The 27,684-nt window shown below is 38.1% G+C and overlaps 1 protein-coding gene across 2 annotated transcripts in view; it reads right to left on the bottom strand.

Annotated features, from left to right (window-relative positions):
- Positions 1–291: 291 nt before the first annotated feature.
- The window catches only part of ADK (adenosine kinase), a 275,192-nt gene continuing 247,799 nt past the window's right edge, over positions 292–27,684 (bottom strand). For both annotated transcript variants that reach the window (XM_033066656.1, XM_033066657.1), the window contains exons 10-11: positions 18,589–18,675; positions 292–1,468 (exon numbers count right to left, since the gene is read on the bottom strand). In XM_033066656.1, coding sequence (XP_032922547.1) covers positions 1,344–1,468; positions 18,589–18,675 — 212 coding nt within the window. In that variant the 3' untranslated portion in view covers positions 292–1,343. The remainder of the gene's footprint in view (positions 1,469–18,588; positions 18,676–27,684) is intronic.

Here is a 27,684-nt window from a genome sequence, read left to right as displayed (position 1 = left end):
TGCATCCTTTTCTCCATCCTGGGAAGCAAAGTGTGAACCCTGCAGTGACTTAACGTTCTTTGGTGAACCCTAACCTTTAATTTTTCATCTCTTCTGTGGTACAAACACCAATCTGATGTTCCCTCTCTTCCTTATTGCTGAGATCACCCTTGAATACCCACCTGGAGACTGAAAGTCGTGTATAAAAGATTGAGATTTAGCAGGTACTGTGGGTTAAGCACCCATGTCTTGTTCCCTTTTCAGTAGGATACACGGAAGACAGACAGACACATACCAAAACAAAACCAGGAGTTACTGTATGACAATTTTTTATTTATCAGTATCAAATTACATAGCAAAGTAATGAATGCAGTGTCAGATCATCTTTTTGAATACTGTAAATACAAACAAAATCCACCATATTGCTTAATTATCCAAAGTAAATTAAAAGTTTAAAAATGTGCGTTTCAGAGATTCCATTTGGCATATCCTGTCAATATATCCTGCAAAAATATTTCTGTACCTCATTTTCATTATGTGTACCTTAATGCAGCCTCTAGAAAACACACATGGAGGAGATAGGATCTATCTGTATGTTTATTTTCATCACCAACTCACACATCTGTCCTGAAATCACTGAAAGTACCTATCTGCTAGCTCACCTGACAGATAAAAGTGACTGTACCTATAGACCTAGAGATGTACTGACAGATAAAAGTGGCCAGACCCAAAGCTACTGCCATCAGTGCAAGATGGCTGAATGCAAGATATCACAACTGTGGATCAGGTCTTGAAATTACTGACAAAACAGTGATGTACTTTCATGGAAGCTGGACTATCTGATAGCCAGATCTTGTACACTCCAATATGAATGGAAATTCCTGGGACGTTTACACCACTCTTTACACAGGTCTGACTCTACTAGATAGATAGAACAACTCCCTGTTTATAAAGTTAAGTTATGAACAAAGTCAGGTCTGTGGATTTCATGTAAGTTGAATAGCATTTGGCCACAGCTGGATACAAACTAGATAATTCAACAGAAGTACTTTAATGGTGTTAATCAGCAGTGTCATTTAAATGGGACTTCCTTGGAAACTGTGTAAATAGAACACTTTTTCCTGATGGATGAGATAATAAGCTTTACTTAGCACTGTTCCCAAAAGTTAAGACTACTGAGACATGGTAGATGTATGAAATGGAAAACACCATAGAAATATATATCTTGTTTAGAATACAATGAACAGAAGTACAGAAGCGTTGATGCAGGTACTGGAAAGGTAAGGAAAGGGAAAGAGGAAAAATTTAGGCAGCAATCCCATGGCAACACAGAAGTTACTCTTGATCCCTCCAATTCACCACTATCAGTGGAAGTCAGGCTTCTCTGGGAAGGTGCAACCTGAACGCTTGATAATTACGCTGGCTGCGTAATGTCCAGCCCGGATGCACTCAGTCACCGGCCGGTCATAGACGAGCTGGGACAGAAAGCCTATGGGACATAGTGGGAGAGAAAGAGAAGGAAGAAAATGGTCAGATTAGTTTTTTGAGTGTATCAGTTTGTTACAGGGCAAACCACTGAAATCCTGGCCTGCCTGTACGTATCCCTGCAGCCTGGCCAGTTTAGATTGAGAATTGCACTTGAATGACCTGCAGGGCTGGAGTGGTGCCGCTGCAGCTATTTCTTTGTGAAGTCTCCATTTGGTAGCTTCCAGTAAATTAAAGATTATCAAGATTGATCATTATTAGTGTTCTCAAAATGATTTTAACAGAATTCTTGTTCTCTTCTTTATAGAGATAACCCTTTACTCCTCAAAGAACATTTTTAAAATGAAGAGGCAGTTTTCCCTGCTGAAGAGAAGTCCTTCTGTTCTTACTGACTACAGCTACAGCCCCAACACAACTGTGTTCAAGCTTCTTTCCAAAAAGGAGAAAGGCATGTAATAGAGAAACATAATATTCAGAGTTACAGGTGCTCACAGTGCAAGGAAGGTGAAAAACTTTTACCTGATGAGGAAAGTTAGATGACATTTGTTGCCTTTGATAGTGGGACATTTAATCTAAAACTTCACAAGAGTGGGTACCCCTGAGCACGTGCAGATACCCTCCAAACAGCAAACTGTGCAGAGAACAGAACCAGGCACCTCTCAGAACCAGGGCATGTGGCTCATGGCTTCAGCTGCCACAGCCTGGAATGCACAGCTTGGAAACCCAGCAATCACCAGGAGCTGAGTGCTTTGAAAACCTGAGCACCTCCTAAATGAACAGAGCTAGGCAGTCCTAAAAAGCTACTCAGAGAAATTTAGTACAAGTAGCACCAGAAGTTTTATGGATTGAGTCCCTCATTTCTGAAGCATTTTGTCTTGGCTGAAGCTATTGTGATCAAAAGCATGACAGAAATTATGGCAGAGGTGAAATATGTATTTTAAATTTGGAAGAGGTTTTCAAGATGTGAGAAGTAAACTTAGTATCTCATAATTTAAAACTCTGTCATTTCAGAGGTAATATTTTATTCACTTTTATCCTGTTTTTAATATGTTTCAGATGTATCTCTCTTCCTCATCCAATCACATAAGGAAAGTGAGACTTGCCCAAGAAAATCAGAATTCTAGCAAGCTGAAAGATGTTCTTTTTAAAGATTTCATCCACCATTTCAAGTTTCTGTCATGCTCAGGCTTTGGGCCTTGGCAGTACAAATGTAGTCTTGAAACCATGTCTCTGCTAAGTACTGTGTAAAACTCGTAAGTAGCAACTTCTGACATATTACAAATTTTGATTCAAAGCTGATATGTTTTGCTAGCTTGCTTCCATATTCACTTTCTCTATTCATCTGGGTTACTATTGAGAAAAGGTTCCACACTGTATTGTGATGTTGTCATTTAATCTGTGCTCTGCTTCTAAATATTTCCTTTTTTTTGGTACACTACAGCATAATTTTAGAAGATAATATTTCCTCCTATGCAATGATGTCTGCTCTTTGGAGATTAAATATCATGTAAAACAAGAAAAATAAGGTCAGATTAATGAAGGATAATATTGGTGAGCAAAAGACCTGTTTTCATGAATTACCAATAACTATCTTGACTGCTTGGTCATGACTGATAGTGAAAAGAAGCCTAATTGATACACAGTTTTTCCTAAACTGCACCGAATTGGAGAAGAGTTTGAAACCATAAAATCTATAAATCAAACACTTTTTATTGGAATAGGAAGGCCATAGAGAGTAGGCAGATTAATTAAAAAGGGAGAAAACTCATATGTTTCTGACAGCAATACTTTTCTGGAGAACTACATATAGGCTGGCATTTCACAGATATTGACTGACACTAGCTGGAAAAAATGACTCCTTGACCAACAAAGGGTAAGTCCATAAGCACGAATGAAGAAGACAGGAGTTATCAGTATACAAAGATAAGAATCTGAAACAGGAAGAAATTGTGCTGTGAGTGCTATCACTGATGGCAGTCAGCGATGACAGACAACACAACTGTGGCAGAATGGTCCAGCTGCAATAGTTGGGTAACAGTTGAGAAATTCAAACAGCATGCCTGGCAGAAATCAGATAGTTTCTGAATAACAAGATGAAAATGGTCTGCTCTCCATTAAATTAACATGCATTCTTAGGAGAAACTTTCTTGGATACATGGAGGGTGTCAATCATTAAATTTAAACTGCCAGGGAGGCAGGAGCTTGCCAGTGTGCTTCTGGGTGGTTAAAACTTGAGAGAAAGTTGTAACCATATGTAAAGGAGGCTGTTCAGACAGTCCATTTCTGACTCAGTATGTATGAAGATGCACTGGGCAGGTCTCCAAAGGCAAACATGGGGCTAGTTTTGTGCAGAGCATGAATTCAGAGAGGTTTATACAAGAAAGAACAACTATCCTCTACATTTATGATCAAGGCATCTAACATACATGAAGATGAGAAAAATCCACAGAGCAAAGCACCATAAAACATGAATTACTTTTCAATATCAACTAGACTGACACTGTCATCACCTCCCAGGCTCATTGTAGTTTCAAGTTAGTATGAGTCTTTTGTCTTCAGTGAAGCTACTTCTTATTTATTCTGATCTAAGTGAAAGCAGAGTCAGGTGAAAAAACATCTTGTTCTAATTGGGGATAGAAATGAGAGATCTCTGTGATTTGAGAGTGTTGCAGAAATGACATTAAGTACAGCTGTCATATATGAGATATGTAGAAACTGCAGTGGGGAGTTTGCCCTCAAACCATTCTCTTGTCTGCTGAGTTTCTCTTAAAAGGTATGTGTTTCATAGATGAAATGGAAATAGCAGTATCTGACACAATATCGCATCGAATGACAATACAAACACACATATCACAAACACAACTACATCACACAGTAAGACTAGGCAGTTGGCAAAGCAGACCCCAAGGGAGCACCAGAAAGCAGTATTGTTTGAGCAGAGAAGCAAAGAGCTCTATCAGGTTGGCTGCCTTAGCTGCAGAATGTTCTTTTTAGTTAATGCAGTAAAAAGCAACATGGTCAGAATATAACTCAGAGTTTGCCTCCCCCAGTGTATAAGGCACGGTGATGCAAACCCCATGAGTCATACTCTCAAGGCATGGATTCAGATCTGAGTTCCAGCTGAAGAAGTTACTCCCCCATCTGTTTTTCACCATGTTGCTTTGCTGCTGGTATAACCTGATACCCTGTCAAAACGAGCCAGATCACTTTAAACAGTAGCTGTGGAGCAGGGGATCTTTGCTAACCCAGCTGATTGAAACTGAAGTGGGTTAGTGAGCCTCTAACAGCCCAACCAGCTAGCAGGGCAGTGGAGGGAAGATGAGAAGCAGTTGAAGGCTGTAATCTCTTAAGGTGCCATGATTGGAAATGCAAGAAGATAAGTGAAAATGGCTTCAGACTTATTTCACACTCCTCCTACAACTTCAGAGACCAAAAGGGTAGGATTGAACTCTGATCCTGTATCACAGGCTGGGATCACAGACCTAGATCACCCCAGCACATACTAAAGTAGCTCAGCTTCATTTCTGTATGGTCTGAACCGGTCCCTGGCTATCACTGCAATGGAGTGCAGAAAGCAGCAGCAAATTTTGGCTACACCACACAGCCTCACTCAAGTATTTTACCAAAACAACTTCAGGCAATACTGTTTACCATGCTCTAACTGCAGCTGCTCTGCAGTAGCATTTCTGCACTGCTGAAGCTGTGGATGGTGTTGCACTACTCTTGTCACACTAGAACACAAAGGCAAGAGCCAAACTCGAGGCTTTCCCATCTGCCTCCTGCCCCGTTATCCAACATGCTCTTTCTGGAGTAAGGGAAAAGGCAGTTGCAGGATGTCTAGCAGGCCACTTTGATGTGATGAGCCATCTTGGTAAGCTTTCAGAGTAGACTAGAATGCCTTTTGTCCTTCACAGGCATGGACAGTAGCCACCATGGCGAAGTAACCACCTTGCACCTACTAATGATGAGAACTCTGGAACTGGGTCCAATTCATCCCACTGATCTTCCAAGAAAAAAAACAACTTTGTTTCAAAAGTTCCTTTAAACCTTGGAGTGGTAAAAAATGTATTTGCATTCTTAGATGATAGAAGAGATTATAACACACCAATAGCTATTTTTGGCCCTTAATTAAATCTTTTCTGCTTAGTAGAAAAAAAGCAACCCTGGGATCACTTTGCTCTGAAAAGTGTGCCTGAAATAATTGAGTTAATCTTTACTATCTCCAGCTTCCTTACTATATATTGTCAAAGACAACATTTGTAATTGTTAGGGCTGCAAACAGAAAGAGGGACGGAAAAGTGAAGTTGCTTTGATCCTTTTTGTGCACCCAACCAAATGGCAAAGTCCTGTAAGCCAAGTGCCAGAAATAGGGCTTGAGCCCCACAGCCAGACCCAAACTGAGGCCCTCACTGAGACCAGCTCAAATCTCTTTGGGGATGTCAGTGTAAGTTGAAAAGACACAGCAAGACAACCCACTGACTGACACAAAAGGTGTTGTCTTCACTCTGTTACTCCTTAGAGGTGAGTGGCAATTAAAAATTATTAAAAGAGAACCAAGTCGATTTTCTAGCAAAACAGATATTTCAGAGGCAATTTCACTGAAATGAGTGATTTCTTTGAAAGTTTTATTTTCAGATTATTAGCGGTAATTCTGAATGAACATTTAGCACTAGTGCAGTCGAGCAGGAATGTGGGAGTCCGATAGTGGAGATTTAAAACAGTTCTGGTCTGCTCCAGTAATGGTTTAACAACACTTAAAAACAGCTCATATTGAAGCCAAATGTTTCATTTCAAATTGTACACTTGACAATTAATTTTAATGACTGTTAATTACTAATGCTGGCTAAAAATCCATTTATAGCCTCTGACACCCAGCTTCCCCACTATTCGTCTTTCTGCAGTTTCTCTCACACTTCAAAATTATAAAATGCCCATGGCAAAATTATTTTTTTTAATGCAAGAGAGAAAAGCTGAAAAAATCCAGTTATCAAATGCATCAATTACAAACAACTACAAGCTGACCCTGAGTCAGAGCCCCTTTTTGCTAAGTGAAGTTCCCAGACAATTCTGCTTCCAGATGAACCCTGAAACATATAACCTATGCTAGACAGGCCATTCACCATCAAAATTGTCCCAGCTACAAAAAGGATCCTGACCAGTTTAGCTGACTCCTCTTTTTTTTGTATTTAAAATTTCTACAGCCTAATTGGTGAACTGCACTTTAAAAAATGGTATTATTCCACCATGGGGACAGTTGCAAGCACCTTTTCACACTCTTGTTCATATACAGAATTTATCACAGTTGCTGGGACTCTCATCTATTTTTAAGTGATCCCACTAGATTTCCAGGCCAGGAGTGTGGGAAGATGCAGTTTTCAAGAAATATTACCCAGTCCATGTAAAACCTTGCAGCTGATATGATTGGGGTTTTTTTGAGGTCTTTTAGCACTGTTGGAGCAGGGTAATGTTGTAGCACCAGCCTGGTCAGTACTAACCAGGTGATTGGCAATGCTGCTGCCAAGAGCCAAGCAGCCACCCTAGATTTTGTAAAAGATGTTGGCATCAGTTGATTCTGCAATGTAGTCACTGAACGACTGTACGTCAACATGCTGAGGTTTCTCCTTTTTTAATTTTGTGGCAGATGGTGGATATTACAGCCAAGAACTGTGGTAAGCCAGAGGCCCTGCCCATTGCTATCAAACCAAATGTTGGCTATTCTAAATGGAAACGTTTTTGATTAAGGGTGGGATTTGGCTTCTGTTTTCATGTCTTTTGGCACTGTGGTCTGACACATCAGACTTACAGTATAGAAGACAAATTAAATGTAAGCATCTTCAAACACTCTATATTTCAACCTTCAAGCACTTTAGCACTTTCTTTCTCAAAATTTACTGTAAAAATGATTCCATACATGCATATATATATAAATACAAATGTATATGCATAGAAACGTGTGTCTTTTTTTTTCTCCCCTAAAATGAAATGGCCCTGTGCTTATACAGAACTGTAGTGCCAGGCTAATTACAATCGAGAGAAAAAAGGTTACCAACCCTTCCGTAAAAATGGCCATTTAAGATGTATATCTAACAAGTGGCAACCTTGAAATCTCTCACTGGAAAGAACATTAGAAAATCCTTCTTGACTATACCACTGGAGGAAAGTTTTAATAAAAACTAATTAAACTACAAAAATCTCAAGTGGTTAACTGATTTTAGGGGCTAAATTTCTGGCAATTCTAATTATCCTCTTGTGGCTTCACTTAGTGTTTCACAACCATGACAGATGACAATGAAAAACTGCAGTTAAATTCATCCTCCCTGACACCATGCTAAGCACTAGCTTCTCCCTCTCCAAGTAAAATCAATACCATGTTTGAGTAAACACGTTTACAGCTTTATTAGGATGTCTTGCTTGTTCTGTAACAGCGACTTGAAGCTGTGGTAGCAAATCGACTCAACTCAGTTAAACCTAGAGAGCTGAGTAAGAGGCTCATCGATAAGGTTGTTATATAAATAAACTGCAGGAGACCAGAAAGCTGGAACAAACAGCTTGGTAAATGTCAATATTTTTACTTCCAGAGAATGACAAAATCATGAGATCACGACTAAAATGTTTCAGAAGTCTATATTTACTTTATTTATAAAATGGTCACGTGCTAAAAGCATTTCACTGCCTGTGTACAAGAAACTTATTCTTTTATAATCAGCAGCATGAATACTAAACTGAGCATGTTTTAAGAAACGCAGTGATATTGGTATTGCTATGCCTATCCCTCTTGTTTTCCTCTTATTTATGGATACATTTTCAGTGCATTGAATTTCTGTAAGGATCACTCAGATGGGTGTACATCTTCCTCAGTCTGAGGTTATACAGTCATTTATGGACTCAGGCAAATAATACAACTTTGCATTTACTAGACAACTATGAATAAGTGAAAGGCGTTTTTTCAGTTTAGCAGCCTTTTCCTGGAATGGAGAGGAGGTGTTGAATACACAAAACAAAAAAAGAACACAGTCTCTAAAGCTTTAAAGCATTACATATGGAAAATGTTAATGAAAGATTTCTGCAGAAATGTGACGATAAAAAAGAAGAAATAAAACTTCATTACATCCCTGTTACTCCATTAGGAATCAGTTACTCAAGGCTGAATAATTTCATTGCACTGCACATGATTGCCACTGTTTGGCTCTACTGGGCCAGCTCACTGCAGCTCAGAAAACAAGGTGTCATCGCAGTTTCATAGTTCCCAGGGCCTGTATGTGCTCAGGCCCACCTGAGACTCCCTCTAAGGAAAATCAGCATTCCTTTGATGCTTGCATCCCAGTAGGAATGGTGTATGCAGCTCTGTACTCCCGAAGGCTGTGTCATGGATTGAGAAAACAGACCCTGAGGTGAAGCCTGCTTAGATTGATGTGAGTTTTTCTATCACTGCCCTGTGCCTTGACTGCACACTGTCCAACTGCTGAGAGGGAACAGCTCAATGCTGGAGCTTTGTTATATTTTGTTATAAATATAAGCAGTATTTTATACTCTGACATCCTTCCACATTAATCATCCTCAGTGGACTGTATTTATAACCTGTTGCATATCACTTCTATTAAATTCCCCAGCACATCTTACTGTCCAAGAAAAGAATCATTTCAGTCTATAATACGCTCCAAGAAAGATGTGATAGAGGAAAATGATCACATAGTTATAACTTCTCATGGTTTGGTCCTATTTTTCATTTTTAAGTTCACATGATGAGCGTTGGGGAATTTCCTCTAGGATCAGAGTCTGGTTGCCTTAGGCTTGTCTTTGGCAGCCTCCAGGGGAAACGTGATTAAAAACCCCCTCCAACCTTACAAGGAGTATCCAAGGCACTGCATGTGCCAAACCAGAAACAGGTATTTTCACTGGAAGTATCTTCTCTATTTGAAAAAAAAATACTTTCCATGCTGGTATTTCTTTTGGTTTGTCCTAAAAGCATTTCCTAGAAGTGTTCTTCAAAATCTAAAATTCTTCTTAGCAATTTTTGAGACAGAAGAATGAAATAAGCTTTCTTCTATTAGTACCTGTGGAAAGTTTCTGAGTCTCAAACCAGATCTGTTGCACTGACACTAAATGGTGCCAATTACTAAACATACTGTGTGGAATAAGAGGAAGAGAAGTGCATTAATTTACTATAGATATAATAAAGTTCTAAGGAGAATAAAATGGAATAATATGTCTCATCCTCTACTCAGTTTTTAGCATATATTCAAGTGCAAAAAAGGTTGCACAAATGTAACTTTATAGCCAAGATTCATAAGCACAAAAGTTAGGAGATTTGAAGTTGCATTTGCAGAACAACCATCTCTCAGGAGAGTTTTATTTGCAGGTGTGCTTCCACACAGCCAAGCCAGCAGTATGTAAAGAGCATCAAAAAGCAACACCCAGTGCAGTGGGAATATGGGAGCTAGGCAGCCTGTGAATTTCCTGACTTTTGTGGGCTGAAATAGCCTACCCTAGCATTATATTCATAATGCTCCTATTTTAATACAGTGACACTTAACATCTTTTGCCTCTTTAAATATCTGTTACAGTTCTGGACTGATAGCAGAAATTTGCTGATCACCAATAACAGTAATGTCCCTTTCCACTGGGTCAGAAAGCAGTGTCAAATCAACCCACAAGCACTGCTACTACCATTGCTCTTAACTCAAATCACGTTTTTTCTTTTAATTCCTTTTACTGCAATCTTGCCATCTTCACACGTCAAGTACGAGCCCATTGCAGCGTGGGGGAAGTGAACAAATTCTGGGAGACTTTGCCATGTTGTTATATAACAGAGGAACTGTAAGTGAGAGGGGACCCAGCTTGTGAGCACCACGGCCTGAGAAGTCCTTATGGTCATTGTGTCCATGTCCTTAGCACCCACTGAGGCATGTTAGATGTCAAACAGACAATGTATTTCAGTGTATTTTTGTATTTCATTGGGTGGTGTTTTATCTCCTGCGAATATAGCATCAGCTTAATCTGACACATCATTTCTTAGGGGACTATATCCTGCCCTGATTCCCAGGGGAATGTTCTTGATGATCCAATCTGACGAGTGCCTCTGTCTCTACTCAGAATACATTAAAATAACACAAAAATATTGCCAACAGTCTGCAAGCAAGGTAATAGTAACTCATTAAAGTAATTTCTAACCTTCCACATGAACGTTTTCTTTATCATTACATGATTTTCTAACACATGACACATTAACATAAAATGAAATGTTATGAGGGTAGGCATAGTAGGCATGACAAAGTATTTTAAACGGTGATGATTTGCTTTGAGGCGTTAAGTCAATTTGTAATTGTCCCATAGCTATTACAGCAAAAATTGGAACTTTGTAATTGGTTTTGAAAATATATTTTTAACACAGTAGGTTTGTTTTTTAAAGAGTACACAATCTATTTGACGTTTATTTTTCACAAAACCTGTCCAGAATGTCACTGAATTTATGGTGAGGTAAATTAGGCCTTTTAAAAGCCAATTTTGCAAAATATTAATCCTCTTGCTGTGTACTGAGGCTCCCTTAAAACTGACGGTGTCACTGACAGGAAGAGAGACACAGAGGCTAAAGGAATCAGCTCCTGCTTCAGCCTAATTAGAAACTTCTGAGGATTTTTAATTCCATACACTGATCCTTTTAAGTGGATATTTTGCTTCTACATGTTATTTAAGAAATGACAGCAAGTATACCATGCTTTGCCTTACTTTTATTCTACTATGTCTTTTTCTGGATTGCCTTTAAATGGAACAGGTGAAAATGTGAATTACTATATTTACATTACTATATTATAAGAATACATATGTAATGAAATGAGGAGGAACAGTTAGAGACCAAGAGAAAGGTAGCAATTAAAACAATGAAAACAGTATAATCACAATTGCACTTGGACAACACATGCAAACAGGTTTATGTATAATGTCAGCACAGAAGTGGGTATTCTTTCCAAAGAAATAATTTTAAATGGAAATTGGTAAACAAAGTAGGGAATTAAAAAGAAACCAGAAATATTCAATTTTTTTTTTCTGAGTGATACCTACTTTTATGGTTTTGTTTAAGTAGCTGCAATTCAAACTGTTGCAAATTTCGAAAATGAGCCAATACTAATGTTGAAATTACTAGCAACTGGCTACACTATTGATCAGAATAATGATGTGCCTCTAGCTGAGAGTGAGAAAAAATCAACTAGGAATGTATAATCTGGTATCATATAAACTTTCTAGTTTGTAGAAGGTCAGTTACAGAGATAACGTGGTCCTCTAATAGGCTGGGTTTATGTGGGGTGTTTATCTGACAGAGCTCTGAGTGCCATCAGAACACAGGGGTGGTAAGTCATGGACATGCTGACAGGTTATCCCCCAGCAAGCAAAGATTGATGCCCTCTCTGCAGCTCAGCTATTATAGTCCTGTATGCTGTTTATAAACCAGGAGTAGTAAAGATGGGAAAAATGGGCTGTCAGTCAAAGTGCTGATGACACTAAGTAAGTATTTTTATTTCAAAGCTTCCTATCTCATCCACCATGATCTCAGTAACAACAGGATTGCTCAGAGGCAATTAGCCACCAATGTTGTTCAAATGAAAACTGAGTGCTGCTTTCTGTTACAACACTTATCTTTACTTCAAAGAAAAAAACAGAACAATTCAAAGTAGCATCCCCTCTCTCTTTGCTGGTAAAGATAAATTTTGTAGCAAAAATCAGCCATTACAAGTTACATGCACATACATATTTAATTGATAACACCTAAAAAATATCCCTTGCTCCCAGCTGGCAAGTAGCTCTGCATCTCAGAGTACCGGTGCTTTCAGAAGGGAGTACTTCACAGCAGCGACATTTTATCCACTGTATTTCTTTCTATCAAATGTGATTAAAAAATGATGACAACTTCCCAAGGTATCTTAAACAAGTATAAAAACCTTATAAAAATTAAAGACTGCTGTAAGTGGATGAAGTAGCTTCTGATATCACGTTTCTGCTGTTTAGTAAAGAACTGTTCCCAGCTCCTTGTACTCCTATTTCAACAAATCTGGAATGTTCTAGGGGTGGTGAATACTGGAGGGAGAGCAGCCCTTACAGCATAGATTTATACAGAGAGGAAATACAACAAAGAGAAATACTAATTTTTAGTGTAAACAAATTCTTCCCCAGTCTTCAAGAGCCCTAGAAATCCATTAAGCAACTTTCTTTTTAATATAGTCACAAGCTTACTCATAATTTAGTGTTCTGAAAAACCATTCAAATCTGTCTCTGCTGAAGGCATTATCAGATCTTTGCATGTTTAGCACTCCTGGAACAGCCATATAGGAACCATTCATAAGAGCTTATTTAATTTCTCATATGTGCACATGCCTCTGTCCCCACAATGCCTGAACAAGAAATACATAAGGGACTTATTAGACAGAGTCATGGGTACAGTCCCTCTTTGCCCTAGAACAGATTTATTGCAAGAAGATGGAATTCCCACTCTTTGAGCTTAATTTTAAAATTTGGAACCACCAACATCACCCTCCAAAGGTCATGAGTTTGGATTTCCAGAGGAGCAGGAACTGGCACCTTGGAACTTAATACCTACAGGATTAAAACTCATAGGAGCATAACACAACTTAGGTGGGAAGGGACCTCTTCAGGTGTCTTGCTCCAGCCCCTGGCTTAAGGCAGGGTAAACTCAGATGATGTCAAATCCCATCAAGATTACTTTTTTATTTTAAAAATCATTGGATTCCTTCCATAAATGATGGATCCTACATAATAACAGCATAAGAATTATTATACTGGTTTCAATTATGTTTCTATTTTAATCAATATTATATTTGTTTAAATCCACCAGCTCCAGCCAAGGTATTCCAAAGCTATCCCAGTGTGTTCAAAAAACAAAACCAGACCTTTTTTCAAAAGGTTTCTGAATCAAACACTTAATAGTAGAGGAGTAATGATGACCAACTATTCTGTGCACTATATATCCTCTGTAAACCTGTGTTTTTATTTCTTGTACTGTAGTTTTATAGATACACATAGATGTATATGTACATGCATAATATATTCAAAGGATGTTTCACATGAAATATAGTATTTCAATACTTCAATAATGTAGAAGTATATCAAATATTACTTAGCTCTGAAATCAAAGCTGGATGTCAGTCTATCAAAAATCATTTGCATTTACCTCAAGAACAGAGGCTAAAATTTGAACAATGTGAGAACCTTTAGGCAAACTCCTACAAGTTTAAGGTCTTTATCTAATTTGTAGAGACATTTAGATTAAGATGGAAAAATAATGCTTGGAATTAACCTTTCTATTAAAGATGAGGAAATGGCTGAGACAGTTTGGCTCAAATAGAATCAGAAAGAGGGAAGTATCCTCAGTAAGCCCCGTGGTCCCTAAAGAGGAGATAAGGATGCCATGAGGCCCACTCACACAAGGACACATGAAAGAGGACGTGCTGTTCTCCCTGTCTCTACCAGAGTAGTTGTCTGATAGCTGAGACAGGAGTTGGCCATGTCATAAGGCTCATGCTGGGCTTCACAAGAAAGAGAGAAAACTGCTTATTCTGTAAGAACATGCACCAGAAAATCGTGACTGTAGCTTTCAAACTCTAGCTAGCAGCTTTATGAGATTCCTCAGCACATGAAAGCTGCCAATGCCATTTTTAAATTGACAGGTGGTTTGAGCCATTGACCTCCCCTTTGATACTGACAGAGGCAAATTGCTATCAGCTCCTATCTGGCACCGTACAATGCTTAATGAAGAGCTCCTTCTACCTTGGGATTTCTTTTCCTTCAGAATGGTATAACATCTTTATAACATGGTGATAAGCAATACCCGCTCGCTGCCATCATTCTGTCACTGCCTTATCATGCTACTTGAAAATGATTTGTGGTTCCATTTCATACTCTAGTACTTTTCATGTAGTGTATGACTAAATCATCGCAGATTATTAAGTCAATATATTTATATTGATGGAACCTGAAGAAACATTGATTTTACACCTTCTCCTATTCATTTGTTATGAACTCTGTACTCAGTTCCAGGGACGAGACAGATTCTAGGGGAGAGATTTTGCAGGGAACAATGGCAGCAACTATCAGAACAGATGCTTATTGTTTTCATTAGTTACGGTGGCAATGACAAAGGGGAGTTCAAACAGAAGGCAGGCCTGCTCTGGCTAAAGAGAGCAGGATGGCATAAAGGAAAGCACACGATGCTAAAACTGCCCATATTTCAGTCTATTTATTGCCATTAAGTACGCTTTGGTTATCATTACTGCAATGGTTCAAACTGGGGCTGGCTAGTAATAAATAAATGTTAATTTAATGAGCAACAGAATGCTCCCCAAAATCTACAAACTAAGGCTGTAATTCCATTAAGAGGACTCTTGTGACATAAGCCATGTCAGCAAAGCTCAAGTGATTTGTCAATGTCATAAGAACCTGGAGGTGGAATTGCAACTTTAATTTATGGGTATTTCAGGGATTTATAACCAAGTATCTGTGGTACTCCTGAACACCACAAGAGGTGCTGAGATTCTACAAAGCAAACCATTATTGCTTAAACTTGTAAAAGGTAGCAGTGTTGCTGGTAAGCAATAAAAGCAGAACTGTGTTAGTGTTGTTTAGAGAAGTGTTTTTAGCATAAAGGTACCTGCAGCAATTCTAAAACCCCGTTTCTTATTCATGCACTGCACCAGCCTGAGTGGCAGATGACCTGCTGCCTGCAGTAAGAGGCAAGAAATTCAGTGATACTCCTGGTGCCAACTTAATAAAACCACATTTCAACTGAGGAATGTGGTTTATTTCTTGCTGCTAGCTGTTGGGGTGAGCTAGTTCTCCTCAGAGGCTGGCGGCTTCATGTTCAGAAATGCTGAACTTGTGAATCAACTGACAGAGCTACAAGTGCCCAGAAACTTCATGTCTCTAAACTTTTTCTTGACTTTAAGATCTCAAGGGCCTCTGTAATTAGACTGGCTCTAGTAAAAAAAAAAAAAACCCATGGTTTTTTTTTTTCAACATTTACATGGAGAAACATATGAGGGGTGATTTGCCAAGTTGGCATAATTATTGAGAAGGAATTTCCCTGCAATCTGTGAGTTATACCTCTGGAAGAGAACGCCTCTGTGAAAGACCTTTCAAAATATGATAGAGTCTAACAAACCTGACCTCCTAATGCAAAACAAATCTTGTTTAATGGCTTAGTTCTCATTATATCCCACGTTCTCCTCTCAGCCAAAACACCTGCTCCAGAAAAACCACTGTTCAGTCATGTTAATGTACTGGTTCCAGAGAAGTATGGGAAACTTTGCCATGGGAGTCTTGTTATTGTTGAATAAAAGAACCAGTTTTCCCAGAGGGGATATTGTAACACTGAGTGAATATTTTAGTTAAGGGACTAATTTTGAAGCATTTTACTACAAGGACACTAAAATCAAAACATTACATGTACTGTTGCTTAGGTAGTAACAATTGATAAAAACCTAAATCAAAGAAAAAAGCAGAAAAGCACTGAAGAGAATATAACTTTCCTGTTGTAAAAATTCTGTCAGGACAGTAACACTGCAGCTGGCTTGGTGCTAGATCCAATGCTAGAAGATACATGTGTTGAGCAGCATTACCTACACTACTGCTGCTAAGGAGACGTTCAAGAACTTCTCCTGTTCCAAATACACATTTTGAAAACACATGAAAAATGTGGCACAGATAAAATACAGACATCTCCCCCAAATGAAACACAGACCAAATCAAAGCCTTTCCAGTCCAGTATCCTATTTCCTACATATGGGAAGGAAAATTGAATGACTCCTTGAGGGAGACCACAGTACACTAAGACTAGAATCAGCTGTGTATCTAGACTGTTATGAGCCCAAATTCATCCACCTGGACCAAACTCAGGAAAATCTATTCTCCGAGGAGGATAAATGATGAATTTATTATTTATGGTGTGACAGAGGAGAACCAAGATATCCCAGAAGCCAATGGAAGAACTATGTATATTCTAGCTCCTGTTGCTTTGAGTCACAGGAGAGAGAAGCATGGTGCAACAAGAGGCTGAGCTCACACACCGACCCTCAGGTAAGTGTCTGACTGCAAGGACAGCTCAGACAGATTTGCCAAGGCTGAGCTGACTTCCATTCCAGAGGGAAAATCAGCTCTGGTCCCTTCTCTGCTAGTGAGGGAGAACTGTGCAATGCACTGGACTGCACTCCACTTGTGCCCCAATAAAAAAGCATTTGCTGCTTCAGCACTGTTTGTGGGGGAACTGAAGATAATACACATCCATAAGCAGGGATACAGGACTTTTGTTAAGATTATCCCAAATGCACAGGATCTTGCTGTATCTTAACACTTAGAAGGATAAGGGAGAGTCAATGTTTTTGAGTATGTCCCTTTACCCTCTCTTACACAGCTGAGCATTGTCCACATCACTTTACCCCTTGGAGAAAGAACTCTCACAACTGACCCAAGATCAGCCTGACAGGATGTGCCCCAGCTCCTTACACTGCTGGTGGAAGGTAGTGGTTTGGAATAGAGACTGATCTGGTTTATATCACCCTTTCCATTCAGGATATTCAGATTAAAGTCAATGTTTTAGCCTTTCTACAGAAAACCAGCTGCTATGGCAGTACCAGGGAAAAGGATGTTATTTAAAGAGGAAGGCTTTTGAGAAATCTATTTTTTAATTTGATCTATTATATTATAAAACAGTTCTTAAAGTCCTGATTATTTAGTTGCATTATTCTTCCTGCAGCTAATCTAGGAAAGAACAAAATTAGGATTATTAAAACAAAAGTCCTGATTTCAAGAGGCCTAAAACCAAACAATGGAAAATAAATACAATTTGAGATAAACATGGCAAGACCTTTTCTCTCTTTTTTCCCTTCCCTCACAAGAACAGCAGCTTTCTGGCACAGTTGATACACAGAGCAAATGTATACAAGGACAAGCACTTGAAGATGATCTTATTTATGTTATAGTCACTGTTACCTACTGGTTCAAATTTAGTCTTGTTTGTGATTTAGGAACAATAGAGAATGACAAGCATGCTCTAAAAGGTGTATGAATAATACAACCTAATGTGTTTCCCTCTACTTCTGTCCTTTTTGATTCATGAAAGCACTGAAATAATGAGTAAAACATTCCTATTCTCAGACAGTTTAAATATATACTGAACATTTATCTTTGCTTTAAATGCTGTATTAAGTAAGGATGGAATTACTCACATGCTTAAGATTAAGCTTATGTTGAATATTTTCTTGAAGTGGGACACAATTCTGAAGCTTTAATTTGGTAACACACTGCTTGTTATCCTCTTCATAGCTACAAGACTGAGCCCTGCAATTCTATTTATAAAGTCTCTTTTGTAATATTTCCAGTAAATTAGTGACTAATGGAGCCCCTTACAGCTACTACAGACTGGATATTAGAGCCTTCAGGATGCAATAGTGCATCACAGAACTACATGGATGAAGGTTACAACAAATGACAGAAATCTTGGATTAGATTGAGTTTTGGCTTATATTGAATAATTTTTTTTAAACAGGCATAGACATAACATCCTCTTTTTTCCTTAGAGCTTGCGCCAAAAAAAATAGTAAGTTTGCAAATGGATATTAAGCAATGCCAGAGATTTTTGGGGTTTGTTTTAACAAATTAACCCTTTGCGTTCTTTTCTGATGTCCAAATAATTGTATTGGAAGCAGATGTTCTACCAAAATTTACATGATCAGAGACATTATGCTCACTTATTAACATACTGTTTAATATTCACTACAACCTGTTTTAAAGAACAACAATGTGTTAACATTTAAGCCAGGAGGGATTTCTGTACACTGTATAGTACTTGATGCAGCTTGTTTATGCAACAGTCTGACAGATACAATTAATCTCATGAAAACGACCAGAATACAGCATCATGGCATATTATTTTTGAAGTAATGGAACACACTTTCCCTTTCAAAGTCAGAACTTAATTAAATCATATAACTTCAGGATGCAGAGAAAAGCTGTAAAAGAATGAAGCTTGTTCTGAAGGACAAGCTGAATGAAAAAATAGTAGATTTTATATAGAGAGAATAATAAGATAATCTCCAAACAACAGAAAGAAGTAAGAAATACCTCCAACAAATGCATCTCCAGCTCCATTGGTATCCACAATTTCACTCTGATCACTCACCAACACAGGGAAAGTAGTCACTTCATTTTCTGTAGAGAAAGGGAAGAATAAAACATGAGTTACTTGGGAATCTGACTTTGAAATGCACAACAAACAGGGAAAATCAAAACAGTTCAAAACTATGACCTTTAGCATGATAATTCGGGTAAAAATAGATTTGGTTTATAATTCTGTCTGTATTTACTTCATCAGGATATGGGAACACATTCAAACAAGCCATAAGTTGTGGCATTTTCATTATTTACTTCCAGCCTCATTTATTTTCTCTACCTCCTAATACTAAGGACAAGAGAAAAAGACTAAGGGAAAAAAAAAAGAAAGAAAATTAAAAAGTAAATCAGAAGGAACAACATAAACCACCTGGGCATATGGACAAGACTGAGAAAAATCCATCCTACCAAAACCAATGTTTTCTGCTAGTGGCAAGAAGGTGAGATAGCCTCCAGAATGGCCAGTACAAGGCTCCAAAAGATCAACAGAAACTGCTGCATTGTTAAAACCAGAATAGATGTGAATTAACTGAAATAAAGCTGTGAAATAAAAAGCAAAAACAAGCAGAAATCAAAGTGCTTTCAAATTGCACCTTTTAAAAAAATCCATACACGCAAGAAGCCTTGCAACTTGCCATCTGACTAGGTTTGGTTTCAAGATTTCACTCTCTTCTTTAGTATTTATTTTAAAAACCCCAACTATTTCCTTCAGCTCCCTGCCCTCTACTGGCACTCATTAAATGCATTGCAATAGGTGGATACTCAGCATCTTCACCTCCAATTCACTGCCATACCACAGTTCAGCATAATTACACCACTTAGGTATGATAACTTTAGAGTTCCAGGGTTATAAATTTAATATATGCCACTAATTAATCAGCTATGGCTTTCCAGGTGGTAATGTCATAATGACGTGATAAAAATATAATTACCACCTTGTCACAATACCTTGTTAAAGTGTAAATTACCCCTGTAACAGAGCCAATGGAAGTTCTGCCTCTGGTAGTCAGTATGCATTAAACTGTCTCAGAGCAAACAGATTGTCCTTTGGCAGACAGCAGGAATTACAAAAAGGGGAGGGGGAAGAAAATCCTGTCAACCAGTGAAAAGAAAAACCATCAGAGCTGTTTTCTTTTAATTTTTGGTAAAAATAGAAAGAAAATGGGAAACAGAACTTTCAGTAGCTGAAACCTGGAGAGGAGTAGTTTCTTCACTGTCCAGCAACAGAGCAGATCATAAAAATCACTCTTACACTGACATACACAGTAGCAAACAAGGAAACCTAGTTTGGAAGGCGTATAAAGAATTCACAGTCTCAAATCAGGCAAGTCTGTGTATGCTGCAGAGGTACCAGAAGGATCCTGGTTTCTGTGAAATGCAGTGTATCAGCTCTACTGCTCTTCACCATCTGCTACTAAGTGAACCAGGCAGATATAATGATGCTGCCTCCAGAGGGAACTGTTGGCTGGCCCACCAGGAGGGGAGGGGAGCATTAGCAACAACCATCCATGAGAGGCAAAGGAAAAAGGGTAATGAAAAACATAAGATGAATATTCCAATTAAAGAACAGGTTTCAGTCAGTTCTCAGAGCATCCTACTCTCTACCCTGTTAAGAAAGCTATTTAGAAATGTGCTTCAATGCTGTGTTGTGCTCTTAAGATAAGTCTTCAAGAGCAATGTTTTTTAGTAATTTTAACAGGATTCATTTGAATTGGAAATCATGAAAGAGAGGTCTTACATTAAACTCTGCCAGACAAGCAGAGTGTATTCATCCATTTCACAAGAAGGTATATTGATTTGCTCTAGATAATACTAAAACAATGAACAATGTGCTAAGTCTGTTGAGGACACATTGTAATAAACTAACCTGCTCCTTTCTGAGGGTGCATGGGCACACACAGATGTTCTACATTAAATGCACAGCAGACAATTGGATATGCATACAAATGTCTGTGTTTGGGCACAGAGAGTGAATAATGCACATTGTATTTTGAAAGCTGTAAATGGGGTGTGGCATCAAGTAAGATTCTATTCAAGCAAACTAGCACAAATGAAAGTTCTCATCATCATCTTTTTCCTTTCTTTTCCTCTGTCTTGACTTCCTCCCTCAGCTCCCTCTAGTATGTGCCGGTAAGTATTGCACCAGAAATTCCTATTCTATTCTTTCTGTAGTAAATACAATTGTAAGTAACTGACTCATTCTAAAATCCCAAATACATTAGGAAAATCTTCTGGTGTACAAATTTTTTAGAATTTTTTTTCTGGTCACAGTTTTCCATGTCTACCTGGGTAATAAATTTTCTTTCTGTAACTTCCAATATATTTTCAAGCAGAGCAATAATTGTGTATTTTGAAGTACTGAAGTTTAAGAAGGAGCATGGCTTTGGAGCACATACTAAATTACAAAACATTAGCATCTGCACACATCCAATATGTTTGATGTTGGCAAATTATCTTTCTTTAACCTTAGAGAACTTCTACCATAACAGAGTCAACTACACTACAGCTGACAATAGTATATACTGGAAGATCAACAAAAGAATACTGAGGTTTGGGTTTTTTATCCCTTTCCTCTACAAATGAAGTCAGTTAGAATTAAAGCTGTCATTAAATTACATTGCAATGTCTGTGTAATAGCACCAAAAGAGCTAATTTCTCTTACTGATCTGTTTTGTAGCAACTAAACACAACAAGATGAATCACGATGAAGCAGAAGTCTCCATTCTGAGTATCCTTGTTTTTGTGAATTTAATGTTTTTTTAATTTCATTTTTGATCCATTATGTTACAAAACTCCCAAATCCATCATAGCAAACATTGAGACACCTTGGCTAAGTGCACTGGTCATCAGTGGCCTTGCTTTTCAAAGTCAGTTCTCATTTCATTCATCATTCTGAGAGCTTATGAAAGAAAGAATAATTACATAAGTGTTTTGAAGTCCAAGTGCTGCTGCTCTAGGCATAAAATCCTGTGTGGTATATTTATGTAACAAATATCTTCTGTGATACAACATATTCCACTTGGATATCATTTCCTGGAAGCCCAGAATTGTGAGTGCAAATTGCAACAAGGTGACTACAATTAGGGACATATCAGAAAATAAGCTTTAATGAAATCTAAAATTCTGGGGCTTTGATTCAACTTTCAGTGACTTTACATTTGTCAGGAACTCAACTCTTTCAGAATGACATAGAAATAATCAAACCCAGACATTAATGTGACTTCATAGACTGAAGATATGGTAAGTTCACAGATAAGTCAGAAGGATACAGCTCATTGGTAAATGGAGTTATTGTTAATCCCTCACATTACATATATGAAGAGGTGAAATCTCTGTTTTCCTAGGCAAAGATACATGCTAGCATATCTGGCTTAACATATTATTGTAGGTAAAAGTCTGGAGAAATAATAACTGAAGAGCAATAGTAACTGAAAAAACCCAGTGCTCCTTCCATTCTAACACTCGTAAGCTCCCAAATGAATACAAGCCTATTTCACAATGTTAGCAGAAACAATCGAACTCCAATGATAGGTGTAAATACTATAGGTCTGTCTCCAAACCAAATTAGAATCACAGACTACATGTCTACTCGTAGTACAGTAATAAACACCAGCAAGCAATCATTACATCCAATTAGGCTGAGTACTTTCCTTAACTGGGTCATTTACCAGTCTCTCTTGCTCTTAAAAGTAGATTAAATGTGTAAACTTACGTTTAATTACCTGTAACAGAACTCTTATGGGCAACATGTTGGAGTGTCCTTAATTTTAAAATAAAATGAAAGGAAGAAGGTAGACCTCAAATATATACAAAAAAGGTCTAGCTATTTCCTCAAATAATCTTTTGATCCATGGGTTGGTAGTGGTAGTACAGATGCTTACAAGATGGAGTCACATTCATGTTTCTTTTGTGAACTTTAACTTGTAAAATAAAGGAACAAATGTGGAACAGAATTCTGTCCCATCTCCTCCCCACCTCCACCCTCCCTAACTTTCTTTAGATCAGGGGCCAAAAAAAAAAAAAAGATAAAAAGAAAAGAAAAAAAATGAGACAGGAAGAACTTAACAGAACATAGAAACCTGAACTCAAAACCTATAAATGTGTCTGGGCAGCTGTAAGGTAAGAATAAAGAAAAAAGTATTTGAAACCAGGCCATGTTACTTAGGATGATTTTTAGCTCTCACCTGCCTCCAGAAGGTAAACCCCAAAAGGCTACAGGCTCTAAGTCTCTGTATCTTCTTCAGCACATCAATACATCTTTAAAAACCCTCAGTATAGCAATACTTTCTCCTGTTTTGTTCAACAGTAAAATTACACTGTTGCTCTCCTTCACACAATGATACTACAATGGGTAATGTACATCAAAGAGATGCTGCAGCTCCCCCACCATCAACACAGCACTGTCCAAAGCTACAAGGCAACGTGGGGCAGGGCACTGAACCCCAGCTAGCAATCCCCCAGACTTGCAGTGATTATGTACTTCAAGCCTGGCAGAGCTGATGCAACCTGTCCCTTGTACGCAAGCAGAATGAGATCCTGCATTTTCAGGCTGGGACTTTCAGCCAGCTCTGGATGGACACTCTGGCACTCCTGGCACTTTGTGGGCGAGTGTTCAGCTGGCCTTGTTTTGCACCCCAACACCTCCTCCCTCCACCATCTAGGTCTGTGCACTGTGGGCCTGGTGCTGTAGCTATGTAGGGCTTGTCAGAAAAAGAAGGGATCTCTTTGTGCCATTCAATGCAGATACAGCATGACAGGCAAGGTTCAAGTCAGCCACATGCTTTGGGATCTTTCTATCAAGTATTTAATAGTACACAACAAATGATGCTGTATTCTGTATGTACCCAAGAAATCTTTATAACTAACAATGTAGAAATTTATCCTTTATTGCTATAATAAACAAATGACCCTGAACAAGTTACAGAGCAGTTGTCATTTATAAGGCTTTAATATGTCTGTGGTATGATACAGGTAATACAAATATTAATTGATTTCCATAAGAAAAAACCCAATTAATGGGTCTCTTTAGCAATGGAGCTAAAATTCTCTTTGCAGTTTGCTAAGCAAAAGTGTTGATCAGGATGCAAAGTGCTGTCCCTTAGAGACAGCTAGTTCATTTTCAGTAGAAACAGAGAAAGAATATGATGGCAAAGACTTCAAATCTCCTGTGGCTCTAGTCATAGTCCCACAGATACCCGTAGGGGAAATGACAGTGTGCAGACCCCATTTTCCTCTGTCTTAGGAGGTAAATGAGACTTGTCTTCCCCTTATAGCTCTCATCAGACATACAAATTGTACCATTATCTGGTCAAGAGCATTTTGATTCAGAAGTCCTATTTGTAGCCTCTCACTGAAGTGTGATTCATAAGATTAGAGTTAATAGGGGAAAGAAGGTTCATCTGAATCAACTTGTACACTCATACACATCAACTATTAGCAATGATGTAAAATTAAACACTATTTTTGCATGCAGCGTGTATCCTCTGAACCTACACCCAATTCTGTCTGCAATCCTGTTAATTCAACAGCAGCCATTTTAAATAACTCTTGATTTATACCAGCACAAGATTGGACCCAGAACTCTGTATATAGTTACAACAATTGTAAGAAATGCAACAGCATTGACAAATGGCTCATGAACATCTTCTATAGGCAAAACATGGTTTGTTTACTTTATTGAAGGTGTGGGGCACGCTTAAATGTCATTATTTTCTATATCATCACTGCCAGTGCCAAGAGTTAAATCTCTACTTTATTTCTCATATTAAATAATTTTTAGCACTAGTAAACAGAACACTCTGCTTAAAAGATGGAGAAGCAAGAGGTCAACATAAAATACTAGTTCTGCTTCAGTTTGTTGCTAATAAAACATCTTAAAAATATATATATGTGCATATATATATATATATGGAAAAACTGCCCTAAAGAACAAGCTGCTGAATTTTTCTGGCATGTGTCACAATGTTTAAGGTTTAGAATGGCAATGAACTCTGTTGAAAAAGCCTTACAAGCACACAAGAGTATTGCCATTTGCCCGCCAGGCACTGATTTCAGAGGCAGCTGAAACGGCGCCCACTGAACTGCCAGGAATGCACTGCTCCAGCTCAGCATGGCTGCTGGAGACATAAGGTAGAGCTCAGAGCTCAAACCTCTCCTCTAACTTCTGCCCAGCCTCACATAGGGGTTGAGGACTCGGGAAAGGGGGTGAAGTCACAGGCATCAAAATCAAGAAAAGGTTCTGCAGGTATGCACTGATACAACACAATGGCTGTCTGGAAGTACTGTGAAGAGCAGGAGAAATCAGTCCTGCAGACAGGAGAGATGGCTTACAATAAACAAAGCCCATAAACTGTACGATCCTGGTCTCTGTGAAGAGCAACCTCTACCACAGTGAGCTGAGCCACACCAGTGAGCACAAGGTGACACAAAACCACATCTGGCCTTGGACATTAATCAATGTAAGTATCTCTCCCTGCATGGTAAATCCTACATGTACTGCTTTGGGCACTGTGCATCTTACTTGATCCTCACATGTAAAAAATCAAGCCATACCCTTCCACCATTAATTTTTGAGCTGTGTATGTGAGTTAGAAATACAAACAAATCTATTTCTGTTTGTAAATAGATAGCCAAGGCTTGTAATCACACACAGATGATGAGAGCTGGAATGCCAATGTCCAGGGTAAGGAATGTATCACAAAGGTGTGTCTGGGTCACAGTGACATGTTTGGCTCACAATGTTCCTCAGCATGGCTGTGGGGACTGCAAAAATGAAACATCTCTCAGCTCAGAAACCAGACTGTGTGTGCACTCACTTACTGTTTGCACTGACCAACACACCAACAGGAAACATCTATGCTTGTACTCCACTTCAAGGTATCTACAGATGTGTTTTAAACCACTGCACAGCTAGGCCACCAAAACACTGTCCTATGGGAGACTCTTGACAAGTATCAACCTATAAATCACGTCAATGCCATTCCTACTCAAAAGCTTAGCATGGCATTGGCTAAAAACAAAACAAAACCAAAAAGAGAGAGAGAGAAATACACATTATAATTGGATTTTCAGTAGGACAAAAACTGTATTCTGCCTCACATTTTTCATACATTAAGCATATTGCCCTAGCGGGGTAAACACACCTGTCAAAACTTGCAAGCTTTCTTAGCTATACCTCAGTTTCAGAGTGGTGAACACAGAAATCACATCATTTAAATAAATGCCATGTTACATGACAGCTTTTTTTATGCTACATGATAATCTGAGAAGCATGGTTTGTCAGTGGAGGCAGAAATGGGCCCAAGGCACTTCTATTTCACTTGAGCATCAGTAAGACTGAAAAGAGAAGGAGTGAGCATTAGGTCACTACAGAGCAGCTCTGAAGGAGATTTTTCTTCTGGGAGAATTTATATTTAGTTTCATAAATAAAATCAGTCCATTGGAATGACAGAGACAGCCTTCCCTAGATATATTACTAAAAATAAGTTAATGTATATATCTGCTTCTCCTTGAAAAAAAAATTATTTGTTACTAGCTGAACATTGATGAGGTAGCTATACCACAAAAATTCTGCAGCACTGCCTTTAAAAATTCAAATTACATGTAGAAATTTCAATTTTTCATCCTTTTATCTCAGAGCTCAGCTCTAGAATTTTGCAATATTTTTCCTTCTCATTCTGAATTTGTAAGCTTCCTGTTTCCTTTAATTAAGATCTCCCAAGGCTACTTATTTATTTTTGAATAAAACACGCTTACTAAATGAATTTTATCAGAGTTTAGCAGGTTTTAAATCTATTTAGAAGATGTCACTTTAGTGGAGGCCAAAATTTGTTCTAATGTCAGTGAGAAAATATCCTACTTTTAAAATGCCAGTTGAAACAGAGAAAGTCTGCTGTTTTAAATGGAATTCTTTTAAGGGTTATACCAGTTGAAGATAAAAATCTGGCCCAAAATGAAGGAGGTTATTTTTCTCCCACATTAGTTGCAGATAATTTCTTAGATAATTAAATACCCCAAAAGTATGATCTCTCTAGTATCATATTATCAGTTTAAACGCATTACCTAACCATTGACATAAACAGGATGGTAAATCTACCACCTTTTAAAAATAATGTGACCCACATTTTGATGTAAATTATGCACCCCTGAATTTTTACAATTATTGACTACACTGTGGATTAAATTCATTTCCACACAGTGACTGTAATAGCAGCTTTGACAAAGAGTTTCTGGCAGGAGCTTTTGGATCATTGTTTTGTGTAGGAAGGCCTTTAAAGCATGGCAGTCCCATATGTGCACCCATAAAGGTAACCCAAGGCTTTATAGGGCATGCACTGTCATTCAATGTAAAACCCAACGCCACAAAGTCAGGCTGCTTGACAAATCCAAAATAAGTAACCTAGCAGAAAAACAAAAAATTTCCAGCCTCTCTTTCTGCAGTGTGTTGTCAGACTCTGCTATCACTCCTGGTTACTTTTCCTTAGAGTATTATTTCTCTAGTATTAATTTGCTGAATAATTCAAATTTAAGTCATTCCAAAATAATACCCCAAATGAAACACTTATCTTTTTAGAAGCAATAAGACATTTAAGATTAATCAAACATCAGTTGGTGCATACAGGTCATGATCTCTGTAATATGTATTATTCTTGTATTGTCAAGATGACCATCAAGATATGTCTTAGAAGAAAAAAAAAAGTCCTGCTCTGAAGAGTTTCCAATCTGAAAAGCAAGGTTGCTAAGCAAGTAAATAGATGTGTATAAGCACAAAAAATTGACATTCTGCTGATACAATTAAGTTATAAAAAGTTATGAAGAAAGGCAAGAAGCAGATACTACTTTAAAAACTGCAGAGGTAAGCAGGAAAATATTCTGGTTAGCCTACAGAGTGAGATCATTTGAACTGCAACTCAAAATGTGGGAAAAAAAATGGAAAATGCTTGTTATTTGTTCCTTTTAGAAGCATTTCAGTAGAAAACATATACTTAATGGCTATTTAGACAGTTTCACTGCTTTTTTTGCCAGTTTTTCCTGGAGGAAATAAAACCA

Source organism: Catharus ustulatus, chromosome 8, assembly GCF_009819885.2.
Source record: "Catharus ustulatus isolate bCatUst1 chromosome 8, bCatUst1.pri.v2, whole genome shotgun sequence".
Classification (NCBI taxonomy): domain Eukaryota; kingdom Metazoa; phylum Chordata; class Aves; order Passeriformes; family Turdidae; genus Catharus; species Catharus ustulatus.
This window is presented reverse-complemented; position numbering and strand designations above follow the sequence as displayed.